Source organism: Lytechinus pictus, chromosome 10 (assembly GCF_037042905.1).
Source record: "Lytechinus pictus isolate F3 Inbred chromosome 10, Lp3.0, whole genome shotgun sequence".
In the NCBI taxonomy this organism is placed as follows: domain Eukaryota; kingdom Metazoa; phylum Echinodermata; class Echinoidea; order Temnopleuroida; family Toxopneustidae; genus Lytechinus; species Lytechinus pictus.
The window spans coordinates 4993938-5016316 of NC_087254.1; the positions used below are offsets into that span (position 1 = coordinate 4993938).

Here is a 22379-nt window from a genome sequence, read left to right on the forward strand (position 1 = left end):
CACAACAAATAGCTCATACTCTGGATTTATTTTACATCATCAGGATTTCAAGTTCTTCATTTTCATCCTTTTGATTTCGACATATGTAAATATATATCCATCGCTTGTGTTATCCAAGTGGGAGCGTGCAATATCTCTAGGAGAACATCTCGTGTCACCCTATTCGCGACGCGTTTCGCTGAGGCCTCACGGGCGCGGTCGTTCTTCATCGCGACATCGTTCTTCTCCATCTGTTATATATATATATATATTTCGCATTTATCTTGTTCATGGACATCGCATTAAAGGATCCCGATGAATTTATAGTCATTTGATTTTCTACATCTTCGCCTTTGCATAAAGGAACCCAGTGCTGGTGAGTCAATCAGATATATTTATTTTAAGTAAGACCTCATTTCTTACATATATAATAAAATACAAAAGAATGAGTGGGGATATGACATCATCAGCTTGCTCGTAGCATATGTCAAGCAAAATTTTACTACCAATTTGTTTCAAAGCCTTTTTTAAAAAGTTTTACAAAGGCATTCTGCTGTGATTACTACTTTCAAATTTTAGATTCAGTGTAGGTTTTTATTGATTCGCGTTTTAAGATTCTGAGTTAAACCGAAGCATTTTATAATTTCCTTTGAATCTTTATAAATTGCCAATTAAAGTAGGGTTTTACTATAAGATTTAAAAAAAAGATATTAGAATATGTTGACATTCTGATTTTTTTCTGACGTTTTTCAATGACACTAGCACTCGTCAAATATGCATATCACATCGCATTGAGAGGGCGCAATTTAACTTTTGTTTCAACTTCGTGTAAAACTGGTGTTGCAGTTCTGGAGCTGAGCAAAGTGAAAACTTAATAAAGGGAAAAATTCAAGGTAATTGTAAATTGTAACATTGCGTATTAAACAATCACGGCTATTTAAAATGTACTTGGACAATTACTAACAAGTTGGTCACGATAATAGAAGAATGACCGAGGAAGAACACGATACTAGGAAAATTTGCAACAGCCCTGCTTGGCCAGACAATTTTTTTTTTCCAACAGGGGACAATTTATCATTTCCAACTCCGTTTCCCCCTGTTTCCCCCTTTTTTCTTTCCTCTTTTCCCTTCCTACTAATTTTCCCTCTCGCCCCTTTTTCTCATTTTTTTCCTTTTTGGAGCCCAGATTTAAATTACTGACGATATCCAGAGTAGGGGTTTTGGGGTGTCGCATATCCCTTCAGCTACGGCCCTGTTCAGGCCTGACATTTAAAAAAAATTATCATGAGCAGGATGCAAGGATTACACAAAAGTAAGAAAGTTCGATGTGCAAGCAGAAATATTCTTTTTAGCAGTCAAGTATCTTGACTCCAGAACTCATATTTTCAAATCAATTTTATCCTCTTTGATCAGTCAATGCGACTAAATATTTTGTACAGGCCTCCAGTTATCTGGGTTTTTTTTCATCTTATAATTCTATGCATCTCCTCAATTTTAGTCACTTTTCTTCCTTGCTTCTCATCCATCTTCTTTTCCCAGTCCTTTCTTTGTCCATCCTCCTATAAAGTCACCTGCCTACGATCTGCGTATGAATACCACTTCGCCATTCTTTCTTCTGTTTTCTTTTTCATTGCCCCGATTTTTTCTCTTTATCTTTCTCTCAATTCATTGACTTTTCATTCTCAATTCTCAATCTTTCCCTTCCTTTCCCCTTATTTTTTCCCTTTTATTTTAATTCTAATTTTTTGCGAATCCGAAAAGTGACCCGTAGTGGCTCTGACACCCAAATATGATGATGATGATGATGATGTGATGATGATGATGGTGATGGTGATGATGATGATGATGATGATGATGATGATGAGGATGATGGTGATGATGATGATGATGGTGGTGGTGGTGGTGGTGGTGATGATGATGATGGTGATGATGATGATGATGATGGATGATGATGATGATGATGATGATGATGATGATGATGGAAATGATAATGATGCTAGTGGTGGTGGTTGTGGAAAAGGAATGGAAAAATATTATGACACAGAAAGTTTACCTTGCATGAATCGATAGTAACATGACCTTAACTTTCGCTTTTAATGAATGTAGAGAACAAACGGATTTGTTTGAGTCCGGGAGGGGATTCCAAATGTCAGGACAATGGTGTCTTACGAATCTCTGGGCAACAAGTAGTTTTGTAAATTCTTCTAAATGTAAATTAGAAAAATTAATGCTGGGGTATTGATTAATCAATGGTTTTTGTCTCACCTGCATAGCAGAGTGAGACTATAGGCGCCGCTTTTCCGACGGCGGCGGCGTCAACACCAAATCTTAACCGAAGGTTAAGTTTTTGAAATGACAGCATAACTTAGAAAGTATATAGACCTAGTTCATGAAACTTGGCCATAAGGTTAATAAAGTATTACTGAACATCCTGCCTGAGTTTCATGTCACATGACCAAGGTCAAAGGTCATTTAGGGTCAATGAACTTAGACCATGTTGGGGGAATCAACATCAAAATCTTAACCTAAGGTTAAGTTTTTGAAATGTCATAACTTAGAAAATATATGGACCTAGTTCATGAAAATTGGACATAAGGTTAATCAAGTATCACTGAACATCCTGCATGAGTTTCACGTCACATGGTCATTTAGGGTCTATGAACTTTGGCCGAATTGGGGGTATCTGTTGAATTACCATCATAACTTTGAAAGTTTATGGATCTGATTCATGAAACTTGGACATAATAGTAATCAAGTATCACTGAACATCCTGTTCAAGTTTCAGATCACATGATTAAGGTCAAAGGTCATTTAGGGTCAATGAACTTTGGCAAAATTGGGGGTATTTGTCGAATTACCATCATAACTTTGAAAGTATATTGGTCTAGTTCATAAAACTTGGACATAAGAGTAATCAAGTATCACTGAACATCCTGTGCGAGTTTTAGGTCACATGACCAAGGTAAAAGGTCAATGAACTTTGGCCATAATGGGGGTATCTGTTGAATTACCATCATAACTTTGAAAGTTTATGGATCTGACTAATGAAACTTGGACATAAGAGTAATCAAGTATCACTGAACATCCTGTGCGAGTTTTAGGTCACATGTTCAAGGTCAAAGGTCATGTAAGGTCAATGAGCTTTGGACATGTTGGGGGTATTTGTTGAATTACCATCATATCTCTGTATTAAAGTGTATTGGTCTAGGACATAAGAGTAACCAAGTATCGCTGAACATCTTGTGCGAGTTACAGTAGTTTTCAAAGTCAGCACTGCTGCTGTATTGAATCGCGTGATGCAGGTGAGACCGCCAGAGGCATTCCACTTGTATTTTAAAGTATACACATTTTGAATTAAAAGTGGTAGCATCTCATTTAAATATGAACAATAAACTTTAAAGTGAATTAATGTCAAAATAATGTAAGAGTTTTTAATTTGTAAAATAATGGTCTGGCGTGAGTAAACATTGTGAACCGGTCCAAATGCGAATGACTTTCTTTTCCAATAAGTAAATAGAATTTTGTTTTGTTTTGTCCGTAGTAGCCCATAATATACGGTAAAATCAATGGATCATTAGTATAGTAAGTGACAAGTGTTATTTAAGATATACAGTTCGTTAATTTATAGAGTATACCAACATTCCAAGTAATTGATGTAGTTTTATGGCGTATATGTTCGTTCCAATTTAAACTTTCGTCAATAACTGCACCTATGACTTCGTTTGTTGCTTTCTTTCAAGAGATACATTATCTATAAGTATGTTTTAATGTAAGTCATTTGTATGAGATTATATGTCTTTAAAATGCATTACATTAGTTTTACTAATATTGAGGGACAATTCATTGCATTTAAACCATAAAGGTCAATTTCTGTCACTCATTATCAAGTGTATCAACTACAGGTTGTTAAGGTTATGATGCGAGTAAAAGATGTTTAGTGTCATCTGCAAATAATTTAAATGATAAGAGGGAAGTTGTATAGGTTAAGTCATTGATAATAAAAAAAAATAACGGACCTAATATCGATTCTTGTGGGACACCGCAATGGATTGGTAGAAAAGTTGAAAAAACATTATTATACACCACATATTGCCTTCTGTTGGTTAAAAAGCGTTTAAACCAGGAAGGAGCAACACTATACGAATTCTATGTGAGTAAAGTTTTTGAAGTAAAATTTGCTGGTTCGACGTTTCAAAGTCCTTTGATAGCTCCATAAATAATCCTATTACATGTTATTTATTGTGTGTGGCATCTGTTAACATGAGGTTGGTTGAATGGCCTTTTCCTGAAACCATATTGATTTGAATTTGAGAAGTTGAATGTATCCAAAACTTGTATAGCCTCGTGTATATAATCTTTTTCGAGGATTCTTTTAATAATATACTAGGGAGAATTCATATAGCTTTATAATTACTTATATCATGAGGATTGTCATTCTCTTTAACATAATTATTATACGAACGTTAACAGAATTGTAAAGAAATAAGTTGACAAATATGCTATTATAAGATTTACATTGCAAGACTTCACGATCGATGTGTTTCATTCTGGTTAATACAGCATCAACTATATATTTGAGTTATAATTATGGGACTTGAGTGGCAATGATACTTTGGCTTGAAACAAATATTTTCATTTTAAAAAAATACCACAGCTCGTGCCATATATAATTTTCGTCATCTTGGTAATAAGTTTGCATCTTTTTCTTTAATAGCTTTCACCTACATAGATAATGATGATATGTCACATTATTTACAAATTACCACATTATTCGATTTCAGGCAATATGAGACGTGCCTCTCCTGACTTTTACCCATACAAATAAACTCGTTTCGAAAAGAAACTTATCAAACTTCACAAGCGCATTACACAAATCCCACTCGGTCAAAATGAACAATTTTTTACTCGATCAGGCTAGCTTCAATAATCTTTATTAAACGCAATCATGTCAATAATTAAGAGATTGGTATAATAACAAAGAGGTTATAGCCAGCCACAACAATCGATTGGCTCCAGAATCCAAAGTCACAAGATGGCAAAAGAAAGACCAGTGAAAATAAGATGGGATTTAAACCAAATGGCCATTCTTTGAGTCCATTCTTGCTTATGCACGCTTCTTCGAACTCAATAGGTGCGTTTAAAATGTTAATTTTCACTTCCTATTACTTCTTAGTTATTGAGGCAATCAATTGAACATGGTGATGGTCATACTGTGAACTCCAATAACCCCATTTTCATTGGTCTTTCTTTTGCCATTTTGTGACTTTGGATTCCAGAACCAGTTGATTTCAGGGGCTACACACTCTTTGTGATTAAATCAATGTCGTAATTAATTGATAAGTGCTTAATAAAGATCATTAAAGCTAGCCTGTGTCAAAATTTTCAGTCATTTTGACTAAGTGGAATTTGTATATATAGTGCGCATGTGAAATTCGATAAGTTTCTTTTGGAACCAAGTTTATATTGACTATACTGTACAGCAGTATCAGGTAATGCAAATAAAAAGAATAGATAAAATCCCATTTAACATAATCGTAGAATCGTGAAAATTACAGAAATGGCAACCACTTCAGATCGCATGATAGGCCTATCCAATTAAATATAGACCGTAATTTCCGGAAGATATAGGAATCGTTGAAATGATGCGAATTCGTTTCTTTAGTAATCCAATCGATTCATTGCAATCATCGTTTGAACTGAGTTCCTTCCAAGGTTTCAGACCTAGATTGTTAAATGAGAATCGTCCGGATATTTGGTCGCTATGGCGACATTTGTTGAAACAGTCTTTATTGCCGTTCCAAAAAGAGGCGAAAATGCGATTGCGTGTTGCCTCTTTTAATAAAGAAGCGAATTTGAAGACTCGAGCTCGAAGTGACCCCCTGCAGATGCAAATAAAATATGGAAACGAGAACAGCGAAGTATATTAGCTTTAATATTAAGGTAAATATATCATTAGTTGCATCGTTTTGAGGTAGCATCGCATTCAATACTGAAAATACTATCGATAATTATTGCCAACACGGTATTTTAATAGTTTATCTTACGTGGAACATCACTGCATCGCATATGTTTGCATCGATCTGTGGAATAGTAAGTACTATTATTTCATCATTATTTATTATAAATTTTCTAAAGACATGAAAATAAATCGGACTATTTGGACTGGAAAAAATGGGATGACAAATCTCAGAGACGTCTATAATTTTGATTGATTGCAGGCGTGAGAGGTAAATTGATAAAACTTGTGTGTACTTTGATAGGAATGCCCTCAAACGCTAACAATCTTTTTTTTTCTTGTCCCATCGGGTCGCATGATACAAGCATCACTTGCTTATTTATGTTACTTTCGGAACTTGCCTCCAAAATAAAATTTAAAAGAACATGTCAGAATTCAATACCAGTGTGTACGACACGATTTTCCTGGTTTTCTGAAATTTGTGTAACTTGTTTTCAGCAATTACCTCTTGCTTTACTCACACCTCCCCCTTCTTCCTCTATCCCCCACTTGGTTTTTTTTAATAGAAAATGGGAGCGCTGCCCCTCTTCTTTGTATTTTAAGACTACTCTGGCGTATATGCTAGGAGCCTTGGAGGACCATAGACCCCTAAAAAGTTGTACGACCAAAAAAAATAAAAGACAGGGAAATTCAAAAGGGTGAAATACTAGTATTACATTTTCGGATTATCATATATTACATAATTAGAGTTTTATTTTATAGAGGGTAATAATTTTCGCTCGCTTGCGACAGGAGTAATCGTTTTTTAAATTGATTTCATTAATCACAGTGGCTTTATCACTCATACAAACTGCTGTCCCTAAAATAAAAAAATATATAGAAAAAATGAACTCAGCGAAGGGGAATTCAAGCTGTTAAAATTTATACAATCTAAATGATATTGATTGTATAAATTCTACATAATATTTATACTTTCTTTTTGATCGATCAATTAGATCTCTGGCTACGTGAATATAGTAGTCTAATTTAGAATTATAGAATTAACATGTATTTATTATTTTCAATACATATTTTATGATTCTTTTTTAATATTCATTTCTTAAACCTGTAACCGTATCAGGACCATGATGTAAGACAGCTTTGCTGATCGTTTTTATCCTGTATAAATAAATTAAAATGAATTAAAATAAATAAATTAATTAATTTATTAAACTAGGGACCAAATCGTACGATAAGTTAAGTTAATAATTATGTATATAGTTTGAAGGTCGTTCGTTCGTCGATGTATCTTCAACATATTCATTTTATACCCCATTTCAAAATATTCAACATATCTCACGGTAGAACAACAATATACCTTAATCCTTGTGCTTTTCATTTTTTCATCTAGAACCTGTATTCACAACTAAATATGGATTTGCAGTCTGCATACGTCATCATGGCATTAGGTTCGTATCATGCCCCCCCCCCTCCCCTCCCACACCTCTTTTATGTCTCCCCGTTTGGAAATTGAATGTCACAGTTGATATTCGAAGACATTGTAATGTTTATTGCTTCGCGCAGTGAAATGTATTCGAGGGAAGTTGAATGCTAACGGAAACATTTCATAAAGCGACCTGTCAATCTGACCTATTTATGTGACTGGACCTGCTACTGCATGGTCTGTAATTCAAAGGGCTGTTTACCTCAGTCTTATTTCTCTCTCTTTTATTCCTTCCTCTTTTTTTTCTTTATGCATCTAAGTACCCGACTACCTATTCATTTTTAAGGGAAATCAATGTGTTTCACCGGTATTGCTTCTAATGGACCTCAGTCATTTCCATTCCAATGCGGTCTATTTGATATTGATCTTTTATTTACAATCTTAAGTCTCTTTATATATCAATCATTCCGTTATGTTATTGTAATAATGTTCATCCGTTCATTTTGTATTTGATTTTTTTGTATAATCGTTGCATGGAAATGAAAGTCTTGAACTCTTGAACAATGATGTTCACTGACTGGTATTAACTGCTGAAACCAGGGCATCTGGGTGGCCGAAAGCATTGTCTCCTTTTTTTTTGTACACGAGAATATTTACAATAAACGAAAATTAATCAAATCAACTTTAAAGCAAATCGAATGATATCGAATCTTATCAAATTGAATCGAATGAAACCCAATTAAATCGCATCAAATCGAAATGAAATAACCAAACTGACTTAAAGCAAACCCCATTAAACGACTCGAAAATCGAATGTCAAACCAAATTAAATCGAAACCAATAAGATCAAATAATAACAAATTAATTGAATCTTTCGTATCTAATTCAATCATGTAAAATCTAGTCAATAGAAACATATAAAATCAAATTGAATCAAATCGAATCGAATTACACCAAATCGATTCAAATTGAATCAAATCGAATCTAATCAAAATCAAATTAAATCGAAACGAGTTGATTCAAAACGAAACGAATCAAATCAATTCAAATTGAATCAAATCGAATCGAATCGCACCAAACCGATTTAAATTGAAACAAATCGAATCAAATCGAAATCAAATTAAACCGAGTTGATTCAAAATGAAACGAATCAAATCAAATGAAATTGAATCAAATCGAATCACACTGAATCGATTCACATTTTCACAAATCGAATCAAATCGAAAGAAATCGAATCATACGAAAGAATTGGAATCAAAACGAAAGAATTCGAATCAAATCGAAATCAAATCAAATCGAAACAAATCAATTTCGAATCGAATCAAATTGAATCGAATCGGATCGAATCGAACAGAATGGAATCAACTACAAGTGGAATCAAAATACGATGAAATAAAGTGAACGGATAGAGAATGAAATATAAACCAAAAGAAATTACAATCATATCAAATTCGATCAAAGTCATGAATCCGTAATCATAGCTAGCTGTATATATAATCGGATGCTTTACAATTGCAGCAGCCTTCTTTCATCCATCGGATGGGACGCCTGGGTCTTGCGGTGATGTCACTGGTGTTGGACAGACGATACCGATGTACAGATCATGTGGCCATATGTCGGACCTTAATGGTGACATGGTCCAATCCGTTGCTGTGATTGTTAAGGTCTCATCTTTCATGGATATGTCATGTGGAAGACATTATAAATATGGGATTACTTCGAACCATAGAGTCTGCAGAATCCCAGGTATGTCCTATGGAGATGCATTTTCACCTAGTGCGTCCTTTGTGTTGTTCAATAGACACCCCTCATCAGGTATAAAGGGTGCTGACGATCAGGATGCTTATTCTGAAAGTTTGTCCTAAAACCCCCATTCCACAGAGAGCAAGACCTCTGAAAGACTGCTGTAAGACCATGAAACTTGCTTGATCTTTCAAGGGTCTTTCAACACACTTTCAAAGATCTTATTAGTCTTTCCATGATCTTTCGGCAGTTTCTCAAGATTTTTGCGAAGATAACTGTAAGACTCATGAGAGATCATTGAATGATCATTCAAAGATCATTGAAAGACCAGGCAAAGTCCATGTAAAGAATTCTGAAAGATCACTTGTTGCATAAAAGATCTCTGAAAGACCATAGAAAGATCTCTGTAGGACTAGTCTAAGACCAGTAAAGACAAGAAATATCCATTAGTCTTTCAGAGTTCTATGAGGGGTCTTTCTGATCCATTCCACAGAGACGACAAATTTCAGTGATCTTGAAGACTGTTGTAAGACCGTGCCAATATTTGGTCTTTGAAAGGTCCTTCAAATGTCTTCCCTCTGTGGAATACATGAGGGCCTAGAAACACATAAATTGCATTCGTTAAATCCAACAATAAAATAGAGCTCGTTATTCCGATCTTAGTTCGTTTTCGGATGAACGACAAGAGAAAAATTAATGAAAGATTACATTCTGGCGCAAAAACTTTAAATGTTATGGTATATGTACGAGTTAAAGTTTAGCCCCCCCCCCCCCTATACACATGAGGAAACAAAGGAACCAGAACAATTAACGCCTCGTTCTTGTAACATATCATAAATTATATGGCACGCTGTCTTTCTTCAAGATCTATCAGTATTGCTGATTTTTGGCCAAACGATTAATAATGGGTTTTTTACGACCCATTTTCGTAAATCTCCTTGCTTGTATTTATTTTCATCCGTTTGGAAATATAAAAGCAGTTCTGCCCATATTTAAAAAAAGGCATAATTATATTGTGATTCCATTTCATATCCATCATCTGAAAAAAAAGGAAATAATACTGTTGGGGAACCTATGAGTACGATTGCGGCATCGACGTCATCGACACAGGGGACAATAATGATCATGAATCCGACGACGACACCAACTTCTACATTGGCAACAACCGAAATAACATCCAGACCAAAAACTTCAACACCAGAAGCAACGACGGAGCTGACTCGACAATCTACATCGGCGCCATTTACAACGCAACCAAAGAGCAGTTCCCCAGTAATGGAAGAGTTTTCGACTGAAGTGCCTGCGGACCGGTCATCAACAAGGAGCCTAGACGATGTGACTCCACCTTCGATCCCTCAAACCTCAACATACAAGGTCCCAGAATCCACAAGCTATTCATCGGCGTCAGCAACCACGACACAAACAACTTCGATACACGTGACCACAACAAACGCAACATCAAAACAAGACACCACAACTCAAGAAACTACTACACAACTACCCATAGTACAAGAAACGGAAACTCAAGGAATTTTAACACAAGGACCCGTAATACAAGAAACCACAACTCAGGCAACCACAACACAACCACTCACGACACGAGAAACCACAACACAAACAACTACAACACTTGGTACCACAACACAAGCTACTACAACGCAATCACCCACAACGAAAGAAACCACAACACAAACAAGTGCAACACTGGGTAACACAACTCAATCGACTACAACACAAGTAACCACAATACAAACAACAGCAACGCATTCAACCACAACAAACGCAACCACAAAACCGGCTTCAACGATAAGAACTACTCAACAAGATACTACGGTGGCTCCAGGAATCCCCAAAGGTATGGACTGACCCTTTGTTTTAATAACTTTCACAAACAGAAGCAAATTTAAATGATAGTATGACTGACAGTATAATGATACAAAGTATAGCCTTACGGTGAGCTCTCCTTTCAGTTAGAAGTCATATAAAACATATATTATCTCATCGTTTTCCTCAAATTCCGACATTAATCTGTTCTTGTTCTGTTCTGTGGTAACTCCAGTAGGAACTCGGCAGGACAGTGTTTTGCTGGTAAACGCCAAGCTGGTAAATAACCAATTACCTAGGAGACATTTTACGTCTAGGTTAATTAGTCATAACGGCTGACCTCATAGACGACAGATATTATTCTCGGGCCTTTCTTTCAAAGTGGAGACAGTGGCAGAGTGAGGATTCGAACTCACAACCTTGCGATTATGAGTCCAATGCTCTAACCACTGGACCACATGACCCAGTCGTTACCCTTTCCCACCTCTCCGATTTATCTAACCGGATTGGCGCGAAGCGCTTTCTTCAATTTGCTTTGGAGTCGAATGCGACAGCATGACTATTAATTGCACCAAAAGTGTGTCCGAGAACTGCGACAAACTTTAAACAAAAAACATTAACTAATCGATGTAGTATTTGGTGATTTGTATGTATTCCCTTGTTTCTTTCTTCACCTCTTGGGGGAAAAGTGTTTGTCACAGATCACCAGAACAGCCGAATCGTTTGGGCGGATCTACATGGTCCAGAGAGAATGGAGTTTTCCGTCTTCCAGAGCCTACCCTACAAGCCCATGGACATTGCCTTTGATCATGTAGAGCAAATGGTTTACTGGTCGAGCAAGGAGGAGAAAAGGATCTGGCGAATTGATGTGATCGGCGGTTCAAAGGAAGCGGTAATCAATCAGAATTTCCAAGGCGGTAAGTTTTTACTCTTTATTTTCCATATTTGACGTCAACTCCAAACTCGGTTGGATCATCGCAGTCCGGATTGGAGATTCATACCTTTATAAAGATATACGTATCTTCTGATTCAATACTGGAATGGTCCTTAATCCAGTGAACATTATTTTCAAGCCGTTCAACATTAAAAAAAAACACCACAAATCAATGCTTTCTCATCCTGAATTGTTTCACAATAAGAGAACAAGGTACTGACTATAATCTACTACTCTTGAACAAAGATCAACTTGATGACTGAAAACATTATTCAATAGAATCCTAGGTCAACCCTTTAACTAAAACTTCATTGACTACATTAATCAATGTTACTCTGGGTTATCAAAGGGCAAATACCCTTCGATCACCCTTGCCGCACGACAATCCACTTCGATCGGTAAACTCATAAGGTGGAATACGTGGCCATTCTGTGAGTCCAGTGGTGATACCAGTGGCAAGTTTTTTTGTGAAACAATTGATATCAATTTACAATCGTTCTCAAACAGAACCACTAGGAATTGCTATAGCGGAGCATTCCCGACATCTTTACTGTACATATGCAGGGACCTGGGAACGATTTTTTCAGTGGGGGTGCTGAAATCTCTCCTCAAAGGTGGGGGGGGGGGAGGAGGGGACCCAATTGAATTTTCTATAATTACACACACGCACACACACCTCTAAGGGCACCACACACACACCCACCAACCCCCCCCCCCCCGCACACACACACATATATATATATATATATATATATATATACATATATATATATATATATATATATATATATATATATATATATATATATATATATATATATATATATATATATATATATATATACACATATATATATATATATATATACATATATATCACAGTCACTTCTTAGCTTTCTTCTTATAAAAGAACAAAGATATATAATTAGATAACTCGAGCGCGAAGCGCGAGCGATTTTTTTTGGGGGGAGAAAATTCATGTATTTTGTCCTGAAAAATTGAACATTTTGAGCAATGTTTGTGGTCCTGAACAAGATGCGTATGTAACAAATAATAACTGCGAACGTGATCAGTGCGAGCAGATATTTTTTACATACGCTCTGGTCTGATCGAAAGGGAAGTGTTATAAGGACTGTTTGCAGTTACCCATTAAGACGATACATAATATCAACAATCAAATAATGCGAGCGCGAAGCGCGAGCTGAAAAAATTGACATTCCGACCTAAATACTGGACATTCTAAGCACTTTTTGCAATCATGAACAGGATAGGTATATAATTATACAATTGATGCGAGCGCGAAGCGCGAGCGGAAACAAAATTGAGATTTCAGACCAAAAAACGAGACATTCTAAGCACTTTTCTAATAATGAAGAGGATAGGTATTTAACTATACAATTGATGCGAGCGGAAATGAAAATGAGATTTCAGACCTAAAAACGGGACATCTTAAGCACTTTCTAATCATGAACAGGATAGGTATATAACTATACAATTGATGCGAGTGCGAAGCGCGAGCATAAACAAAATAGATTTAAGACCTATAATTGGGACATTCTATTCATGTTTTGTAAATCAAGAAAATAATGGGTAATTGGATATATTCTTACATTAATAATGTGAGCGCGAAGCGCGAGCAGAAATTTTTGACATTCTGATCTGAAACTCCACACTTAATGTAATATGGTTTGAACAGATAAAGAGAAATCAGACGAACATAAGAATAAAGATTTGATCAAAATCCGACAAGGAATATCAAAGTTAATGCATTTTAAAGAATAGCATTATTCCGGTGAAACAGTTTTAAGCATGTCTTCATTAATATTCAATGAACGAACTGATGATGTCATATCCCCACTTGTTCTTTTGTATTTTATTATATAAAATTAGGTTTATTTAATATTTTCCCTTCAAGAACCAAAAACAGTTGAATTGACAACTGATTTAGTCTTTCATTATACATGAGGGAGACATATCATTCACACTGGTATGAAAACATGAAACAATTTTGATTCCATGTAATAACACAAGAAACAGGATAGTGGGGATGTGATATCTTCAACCCGCATGGGCGGAAATCCCAGAGGGGACAGGGGGGACGTGTCCCCCCTACCAAAAATAGTAGGGGGACACAATATCAAATGTCCCCCTACTATTTTTGGTCTTTCATGGAGAAAAATACATCACTTCACAATCGAAATAATACCTTTTGGACTAAATGACCTTACATTTTGGGTGAAAAATTTTTTTTGCTTTTTTTTTTTGCTTTTCAAATTTTCCAGGCCCTGGTTCCCCTACCTTTGGGGACAGATTTCCGCACATGTCAACCCCCCTATTAAACATTCATGACGACATGCTTATCACCATTTTCATAAACTATTGCTAAACTTTAGAATTAAATAACTTAACTATTTGTTATCAGATTTTCATAAAATTGTATTTGATATAAATATTTTCAGCCCGGAGTAGCCCCAGCAAAACAAGGTGCGTATCTGAATAAACATTCGTGCGCGTGTTCAGAGTTAGCCCTAGTATCTGGGCATTGTAAATACATTTTTTTTATTTAAAAAATGAATAATGCGAGCGCGAAGCGCGAGCAGAAAATATTTGATATTCCGATCTGAAAAAGGGTGAATTTAAACACTATTTTATAAGTACTGTGTCGGAAAATTCTAAAGGGGGGTCTACAAAACGTCGTTTATTTTCATTACATTTCTGTCATTCATCAACTACCACTAGATTTCCAGGAGGTGCTGCCTATGGAAAATAACACATGCAGCATCCCCAAATTTTGGGGTGCTTCACCTCCAGCACCCCCGCTTCCAAGGGCCATGGGGCAGGGCGAAAAAGACTGTGAAATTTGATTTCTATTGTCTGACTTGTAATTGTTTTTTACAAAACACGGGCGCGCGCACACTTGATTCGACATAAGTTTCAAGTCCGACCACAGCCATGTCCCTCCCTGCTATCGAGTAGTCATGGTAGTGTGTAAACTATGGCTATCACGAATCGCGCGCGACCACGTCTGTATCGGTGTGCCGGAGCATGATTGAGTCGCATTATAGGAGGGATGTTATTGGAATATGTGAAAGACTATGTAAATGATTTGCGATTGTCGGATGTGATAATTATGTACATTATAACATATATAAAAAAAAAATACAAAGGGAACCTGATTTCGTGGGGGTGCTGCCTATGGAAAATAATACACGCAGCACCCCCAGGAAAATTTCTGGGGGTGCTTCAGCACCCCCAGCACCCCCGCTTCCCAGGTCCCTGTACATATGAAAGTCAGGGATGGATCAGTCGTGTTGAAATCGGTAACCCCAACTCCGAGACCCTTTTTGTGGACGGTCTCTTCAAACCTAAAGCCATCGCCATCGATGAACGCAATGGGTAAGTATTCTGGTTTATATTTACTTGATCTACAAACAGTTGGTTGGTCTTCTTCTCAGATAGTCTTATACCATATGGGATAAACTCGTTTGTTTGGTCTATTCTCAATTTGGTCCAAAGCCATTTGGTCTACATAATCTAGTTCATAAATATTTAATTCAACCTTCTAGACTAGTTAGACCGAGTGGGTATTTCACGAAGGTAAGCCTAACTGGAAATTATACAAAATGGTAAATTGGCTAATCAAAATTAGATCAAATGGTGAGTAGACATACTGGTAATAGTAAAATTAGATTATATGGGATGAGACTAAAAGGAAAGAAGGCGACACAGACATAGACCCACTATATCGGATCCAGGGGGAGGGGCACAGCTGGCCCGTGCCGCCCCCCCCCCTTGAGAGGCACAATCAAAATTTGTAATGTAAAAATTTTGTTAAAACAGAAGTATCCTCACCCCCCCCCCCCCCCTTTAAAGTGAAGACCTTTTTTTTAATTTTATCGTTGACGAAATACCATTCATTTGTGGTTAAAACCCTTTTTTTTGCTTGTCAAAATTTTCCTCGGCAAAAAGTGCCTCCCCCTTTAAAAAAAAAAAAAACATCTGGATCCGCCCCTGCATAGACCCATCATTAATTTGCAGCAGCAATATGATTATACCATGAGCGCACGCATTTTTCTAAATGTGTTTATCATGGGAGCCTACATATCCCTGTTTTGATTCAGAAGTTTAGAAAAGAAAAAATATCTGCTGCATCAATAAGGTATAAAATTGGAATTAAGAGTGTGATTAGAATTATTGTTGTTACCAGCACCGCCGTAGCCTATAATCTAGGCGGAGGCTGCAGTTATTGTCTTTGCTGTTATGCTGAACGCAAGATATACGGCTGATCTGGCGAAGACTACGCATTTGTGGATCCACAGTGTGTAGCCTTTGCCAAATCAGACGTATCGCTTGCGTTCAGCTTAACAGCAAAGACAATAACTGCAGACTCCGCCTAGATTATAGGCTAGCACCGCCGCGGCGCCGCCACAGTATATAGGCATATCACGAATAAAAAAAAAATCAGCATCATCACCATCACCATCACATTTATGACCCTCACCATTATCATCATCATCACCATTGATTGACGACATCATCCCGTCGTACCATCACCATTACCATCATCTTCTTCTTGATAATCATCATCACCGTCATCGCAGTCAATGGTCAACATCATTCTCATCATTACCACCACCACCATCATCATCACCATCGTCATCATCATCAGCAGCAGCAGCAGCATGTCGTACAACATCATAGCCATCACCATCTTCTTCATATTCATCGCCATCACCACCATCACCAACACCCAACGATTATCATCATAACCACCACCACCACCACCATCATCATCATCTTTATCATAATCATCGACAATATACAGCTGCCACCACCACCACCATTATTATGATTATTGTTATAGAGATGTTTTTTCCCTTTTGTTTTTGCATGATTCTAATTGTTGCTGTTGCTATCATTCCTTTGCTGCTCCATTCTATTTATCAGGTATTTGTACTGGAGTCGTCATGAAGGAATAGATAGGAAACGATTAAATTCGACCTCTCCATCGGTTAGTGTCGAAGAGGTCATCAATCTGCCTGTATTTTCGGAGATGAATGGACTTATTATAAACAGCAATGGTAATAAAGTTTAACAATAACTAAATATTAAAAAATGTATATGATATGGTACGCTCGATGTGTTAGGAGATTATTACACATTGATTACACATACCCATCCCACTTTCTCTCTCTCTCTCTCTCTTACTCTCACATACACTTTTTTTTTTAAACAAGTGCACACCAAGTTACCAATAATGCCCAGAGCATTTCCATTTATTTGAAAGCAGGATAAAAGAGCATTGCACATTAAATGCCTTGCTCACAGGCATATAGGTGCCGCGGCCGGGGATCGAACCCCGGACTTTCCATGTATATTCAGGCGCCTTAGACCACTCGGCCACGGCACCTCCACACACACACACCCTCACATACACACACCCTCACCCGCCCACACACACACATAATATTGTGATTCGACGATCGGGGACTCACTTATCATTAATCGATGGGTAAAATATAAGCAAATATCCCCAGAATAGGTCATTACAAAGTCACACACACACACGCACACGCCCCCACACACACACAATCAGCAACATCCCACCTGCTACCTCAGTTACCCTATACAGTCACACCAATGAACCTGACTGCAAACTGATCGTTATTTTTAATAGCATGATATCGGTCGGCCTGGAGTCTTAGATATGATGAGACGGTCGCATATAAATGAAGCAACTGTTCCCAGGCCACCACTCTTATCCACTGCAGACCGTGTCACCCAGATGCCAACATTCTGCAGAAGAAATGGTCAGAGAATTTTTTGGAAGCTTAAAAGTGCCACTTAAATGTTCAGATAATAATCTTGTCTTAGAAAAGATGATGACGTGATCTTGGATCTCGTCATCCTGCAGAAGAGTTGATCAGATGACAAAATCTTGGATCTATAGTCATATCTACTTCTCTTAAAATAAACGATATCAGACGCCATCATCTTAAAATCTCGTCATGTCTACATCGAGTGAAACTGATGATAAATTTTTGGAAGCTTAAAAGTGCCACTCAGATGTTCAGATAATAATCCTGTCTTAGAAAAGATGATGACACGATCTTGGATCTCGTCATCCCGTGCCGGAAAGGATGATCGGATCAAATGATCGCAGTCGTCATGTCGATAATCTGTCAGTGGGAGATAATCAAATGACAAAACCTCGGATCTAGTTTTGTCTACATCCTGAGAAAGATGACAAGATCATGGATCCAAGGTCTTGTCATCTGGGCCCGTATTCCATAAACAGGATAAGCTTTTTGCTTAAGTTTGAGCAATTTGTCTTAGCATTTTGCTTGTCTAAGAAATCTTCCCTAACGTTATTCTATAAGGTTTTAGACAATTGTCACAAGTCAGACGATATAAAAGTCAAAGCCTAAGTCTCAAATTCTATGACGTCATAAGAAACTTTTGTCGGAAACGTAACAGCTGCTTCGCGGTAAAAAGTCTATGCGTTTTATGCGTTTAGGCATCATCTTTTCTAAGACAAGATTATCTGAGTGGCACTTTTAAGCTTCCAAAAATGTCTCATCAGTTTCACTTGATGTAGGCATGACGAGATTTTAAGATGATGGCGTCTTATATCGTTTCTTTTAAGAGAAGTAGATATGACTATAGATCCAAGATTTTGTCATCTGATCAACTCTTCTGCAGGATGACGAGATCCAAGAACACGTCATCACCTTTTCTAAAACAAGATTATTATCTGAACATCTGAGTGGCACTTTTAAGCTTCCAAAAATCTGTCATCAATTTCACTCGTTGTAGACATGATGAGATTTTAAGATGATGGCGTCTGATATCGTCTCTTTTAAAAGAAGTAGATATGACTATAGATCCGAGATATTGCCATCTGATCATCTCTCCCACCGGATGATGCGATCACGTCATCTCATTTTCTGTCCCGTACAGGATGTCGACATGACGAGATCTAAGATAACGTCATCTGACCATCCCATTACAGGATGCAGATATGACGAGGTCCGAGCTCTCGACAACTTAATGTTTTTCCCAAGAGATGTAAACATTATTCTCTGAACACGAGGGCGGCATTTGTAAGCTTCCATGGTCATGCGTCTTATTTAGCGACGCCAAACTATTGGGGTGTTGTAAGAATCTATCAATTAATCGCAAGCCAATTTTAGGTCCCCAGATTTATTGAAAGTCATGCTTTTCATTGCAGATTCGCATTTGACTGATGGTATGCTTCTTGCATAAATTAATATAAATTGATTTCCTGTAATTAAAATTGATCTGAATATGCATATGAAATTGTGCAATCGATCGCAAACATTTTTGTACATCACCCCCTAAGTTTATGAGAGAAAAAATGATGGTGACAGCATGTCGAAGCCCAATTGCCTCTAATTTTTTTTAATTCAGTTTTGTGAAATTTTGTTTTGTGTCAAAACATTTCAAAGTATTTACAATCAAAATTATATATTTGAAATCATACGTTACACAATAACAAAGGAACCCAAGGAATGAGGATTTTGGTTTTTAAAAAAGAACATGAATGGCGTAGATCATTCTCGAAAATGCAATAATTTATAAATAAGGTGAATTAATTAGATCTATAGGAACTTAAGCATAATAATTTCCATTCTTGTAGGCACGAGACTTTTCTTCTGCGATGAGAATTCTAAACGAGCTCTGTATTTGGACATTGCCCGAGACGGTGGCACAGGTAGCGCCGGGGGTAACGTTATCGACATCATTGATGAAGGATTCCTTCTCCGTGACGTTGGCATGGGGTTTGATGGCGCGGCACTCTACTGGCTGCAGCCTGGCCAAAAACGCATAGTCGTGATGGACGACTACCGAACGAGCAATGAATTCCACTTCGAGGCGCAACAAGAATTTGATGACCCTCAACGTATGCATATCGCCCGCGTGATCGTATAAACCAATGCACGTGGGGTCATTATAACCTGTAAACATGTGAATATTGTTGGTACATAAATTATAAATGGAGTAAATGAAATCAACTTGATAACCGTCAATGTACCTCTGATTAGTCAGTCAAATATTTCGAAAATATGAAATGAGAGCGTTGTTGACCACCTCGATCAAGAATATTGACCTCGAGCGCAACTGCATGCCGAGTTGGTCCAACCTGGCCGAAAATATCTCCCAGGCTTGACTGGTTTCATCAGTTTGGCAGTGACGGTGCCAAACCAGCTCAAGAAGTGGATAAGATGGTGTTGCACGGACCAAGCTATAAACTATTTTCAATAGTTTGACGACAAAAAAAAATTGTTTTCTCCACTCTTTTTTCCTTCTTATTCAATGTAGAGCAGGTCGAATGAATAGTAAAATATGAATTAGGCCTAGGCCTTATTAGGAGTGGGAAATGTGTACTTTCTTGATGTGATATTGAAAATATTTTAAACAAATATTTCCAGGTTATATCCGCGTACTACGATTTTATTTTCAGACTCACAATCAAGTTACTCAAGACTGTTTTTGAATGGTCGCAATTTGGCGCCATCTTGTGACTTCACTCTAAATACATCGATTTAAAATACATCCAGATCGACTCTTGCCAGGGCCAAATATTCATTTAAAGATCTCAAAGGAATAGAATTTGGCGCCATATCTTGTGACTTCACTCTAAATACATCGATTCAAAATAAACCCACATCGACTCTTGCCAGGAACCAAATATTTATTTTAAAATCTCAAAGGATTAGAATTTAAATCCCGGGGATTTATAATTAAATCTATGATAAAATCTTTAATTCAATTGGTCCCTAAATACAGTCGATCTGAATTCATTTCAAATCCATGCAATATAGAGGATTGTCCTTCTTTCTGTTTTTTTTTAAATCTCTGATATACAATTGGAAGAAAAAAATAAACAATGTTGTCAGTTCCATTGAATCCATTAAGGTATATATACCAATGCCCATTTTCACCCACAAAGGTACTCCATACTGTTTTCAATGGTAGTTATTTGGCGCCATCTTGTGACACTCGATATTCCAGAAGACTTTACATGACTGCTGTCGATAACATAGATCATAAATACCAAAAATCGACGATTAATATACTATACTCAAGGGCGGATCCAGCTTTCGCCAATAGGGGGGGGGGGGGCCGAAAAATATTTTCATCAACATTTTTCTCGATTTGCCGCTATAATCTGATTTTTTTTGGTGGTTTTTCAGGGGGTAGTCCTAACAAAAGACTGAAGTTTTAGGAATATGTTAGTTTATATTGTTATAAACAAAATAAGGTATCTCATGTGGTCTTAATATATAATGCGAGCGCGAAGCGCGAGCTCAAATTATTTGATATTTTATCTCCTTAGACCTGAAGATTCTGAGGAGATTTTATAATCATGAAAAAAGATAAGTATCCAAATAAACAATGCGAGCGCGAAGTGTGAGCCGAAATTTTATCATAGTAAAGTGAAAAGGGACTCAATTAGGACTGCTCTTTAGTGATTAATGAAGAGGGTACAAGTATCACCCATTGAATAATGAGAGTGCGAAGCGCGAGCTCAACATTTTTTTATATTCCGACCTGAAAACTGGACAATCTAAATGCGTTTTTATTTAAATAAAGAACAAGTTGTGTGTTCACAAACAATTACTTGCGAGCGCGAAGCACGAGCTTAATTTGTTGATATACTGACATGATAAAGGAGCATTTTGACAAATTTTGGTAAGAATTTTCAAAGAGGATGGGTAACTCACAAATCAAACAATGCGAGCGCACAGCGCGAGCCGAAAATTTTGATAAACAATTTGTATAAAAAACATACAAAATAATGAAAGCTTGATGCGCGAGCTAAAATATTGTGTGCAAATTGATTTCAGAACTGGATATATAAGTGCCATTAATCCTCTTGAATGGGATTTATTATACAAGCAATGAGAGCGCGAAGCGCGAGCGATTTTTTTATATAAAGTCTATTTTCCAATTGATCCCCTCACCTTTTTCTTGTTTCCTTTCGGGGTCGGGTCGGGCCGGCCGTTACGAGGATGCAAATTACACATCATGGGTATGATACCTCTTTTTCTTTCTGTTTTTCATAATTTCTATCAAGTTAAAGAGTACACTTTTTCTGCAGGTTGTAAAAAAATAGGGGGGGCCGGGGCCGGCTCGGCCCCCTCCTGGATCCGCGCCTGAATTACTCTTTGGTAACTCAAATTTATCTCTTGTCCCGGCGTTTTGTTCCGAATCATTCAAGAGTAGAGGTTATTTCAAAATGAAAAAAAAACCTTGTCAGGGTATAATGACTTGTACCTGATGAAAATCATACAGTCAATAAAAACTCACTTCTTTACCTTATCATGTTTATGTCATAAATTGTTTATTTAATTGTATAATTGGATATATTTTTTAAGAAAGATTTAGTAAAATATGAATATGAAACATGAATTCTAGATTATAGCGAGATTTTTAGTTGTCTTTTATATGGTTATCGTTATATTATGACATGTAGATGTGAACAAAATGAGGTG

The 22379-nt window shown here is 36.9% G+C and overlaps 1 protein-coding gene across 1 annotated transcript; it reads left to right on the forward strand.

The window, feature by feature from the left end:
• LOC129269643 (uncharacterized) lies at window positions 1-20961 on the forward strand. Its single transcript, XM_064105872.1, has 9 exons — window positions 1-355; window positions 7326-7383; window positions 8877-9104; window positions 10153-10956; window positions 11615-11842; window positions 12367-12419; window positions 15116-15255; window positions 16807-16940; window positions 19520-20961. Exons 2-9 carry the CDS (start codon window positions 7347-7349, stop codon window positions 19810-19812), a joined length of 1917 nt encoding a protein of 638 aa, XP_063961942.1. The 5' UTR covers window positions 1-355; window positions 7326-7346; the 3' UTR covers window positions 19813-20961.
• The last annotated feature ends 1418 nt before the right edge of the window (window positions 20962-22379 follow it).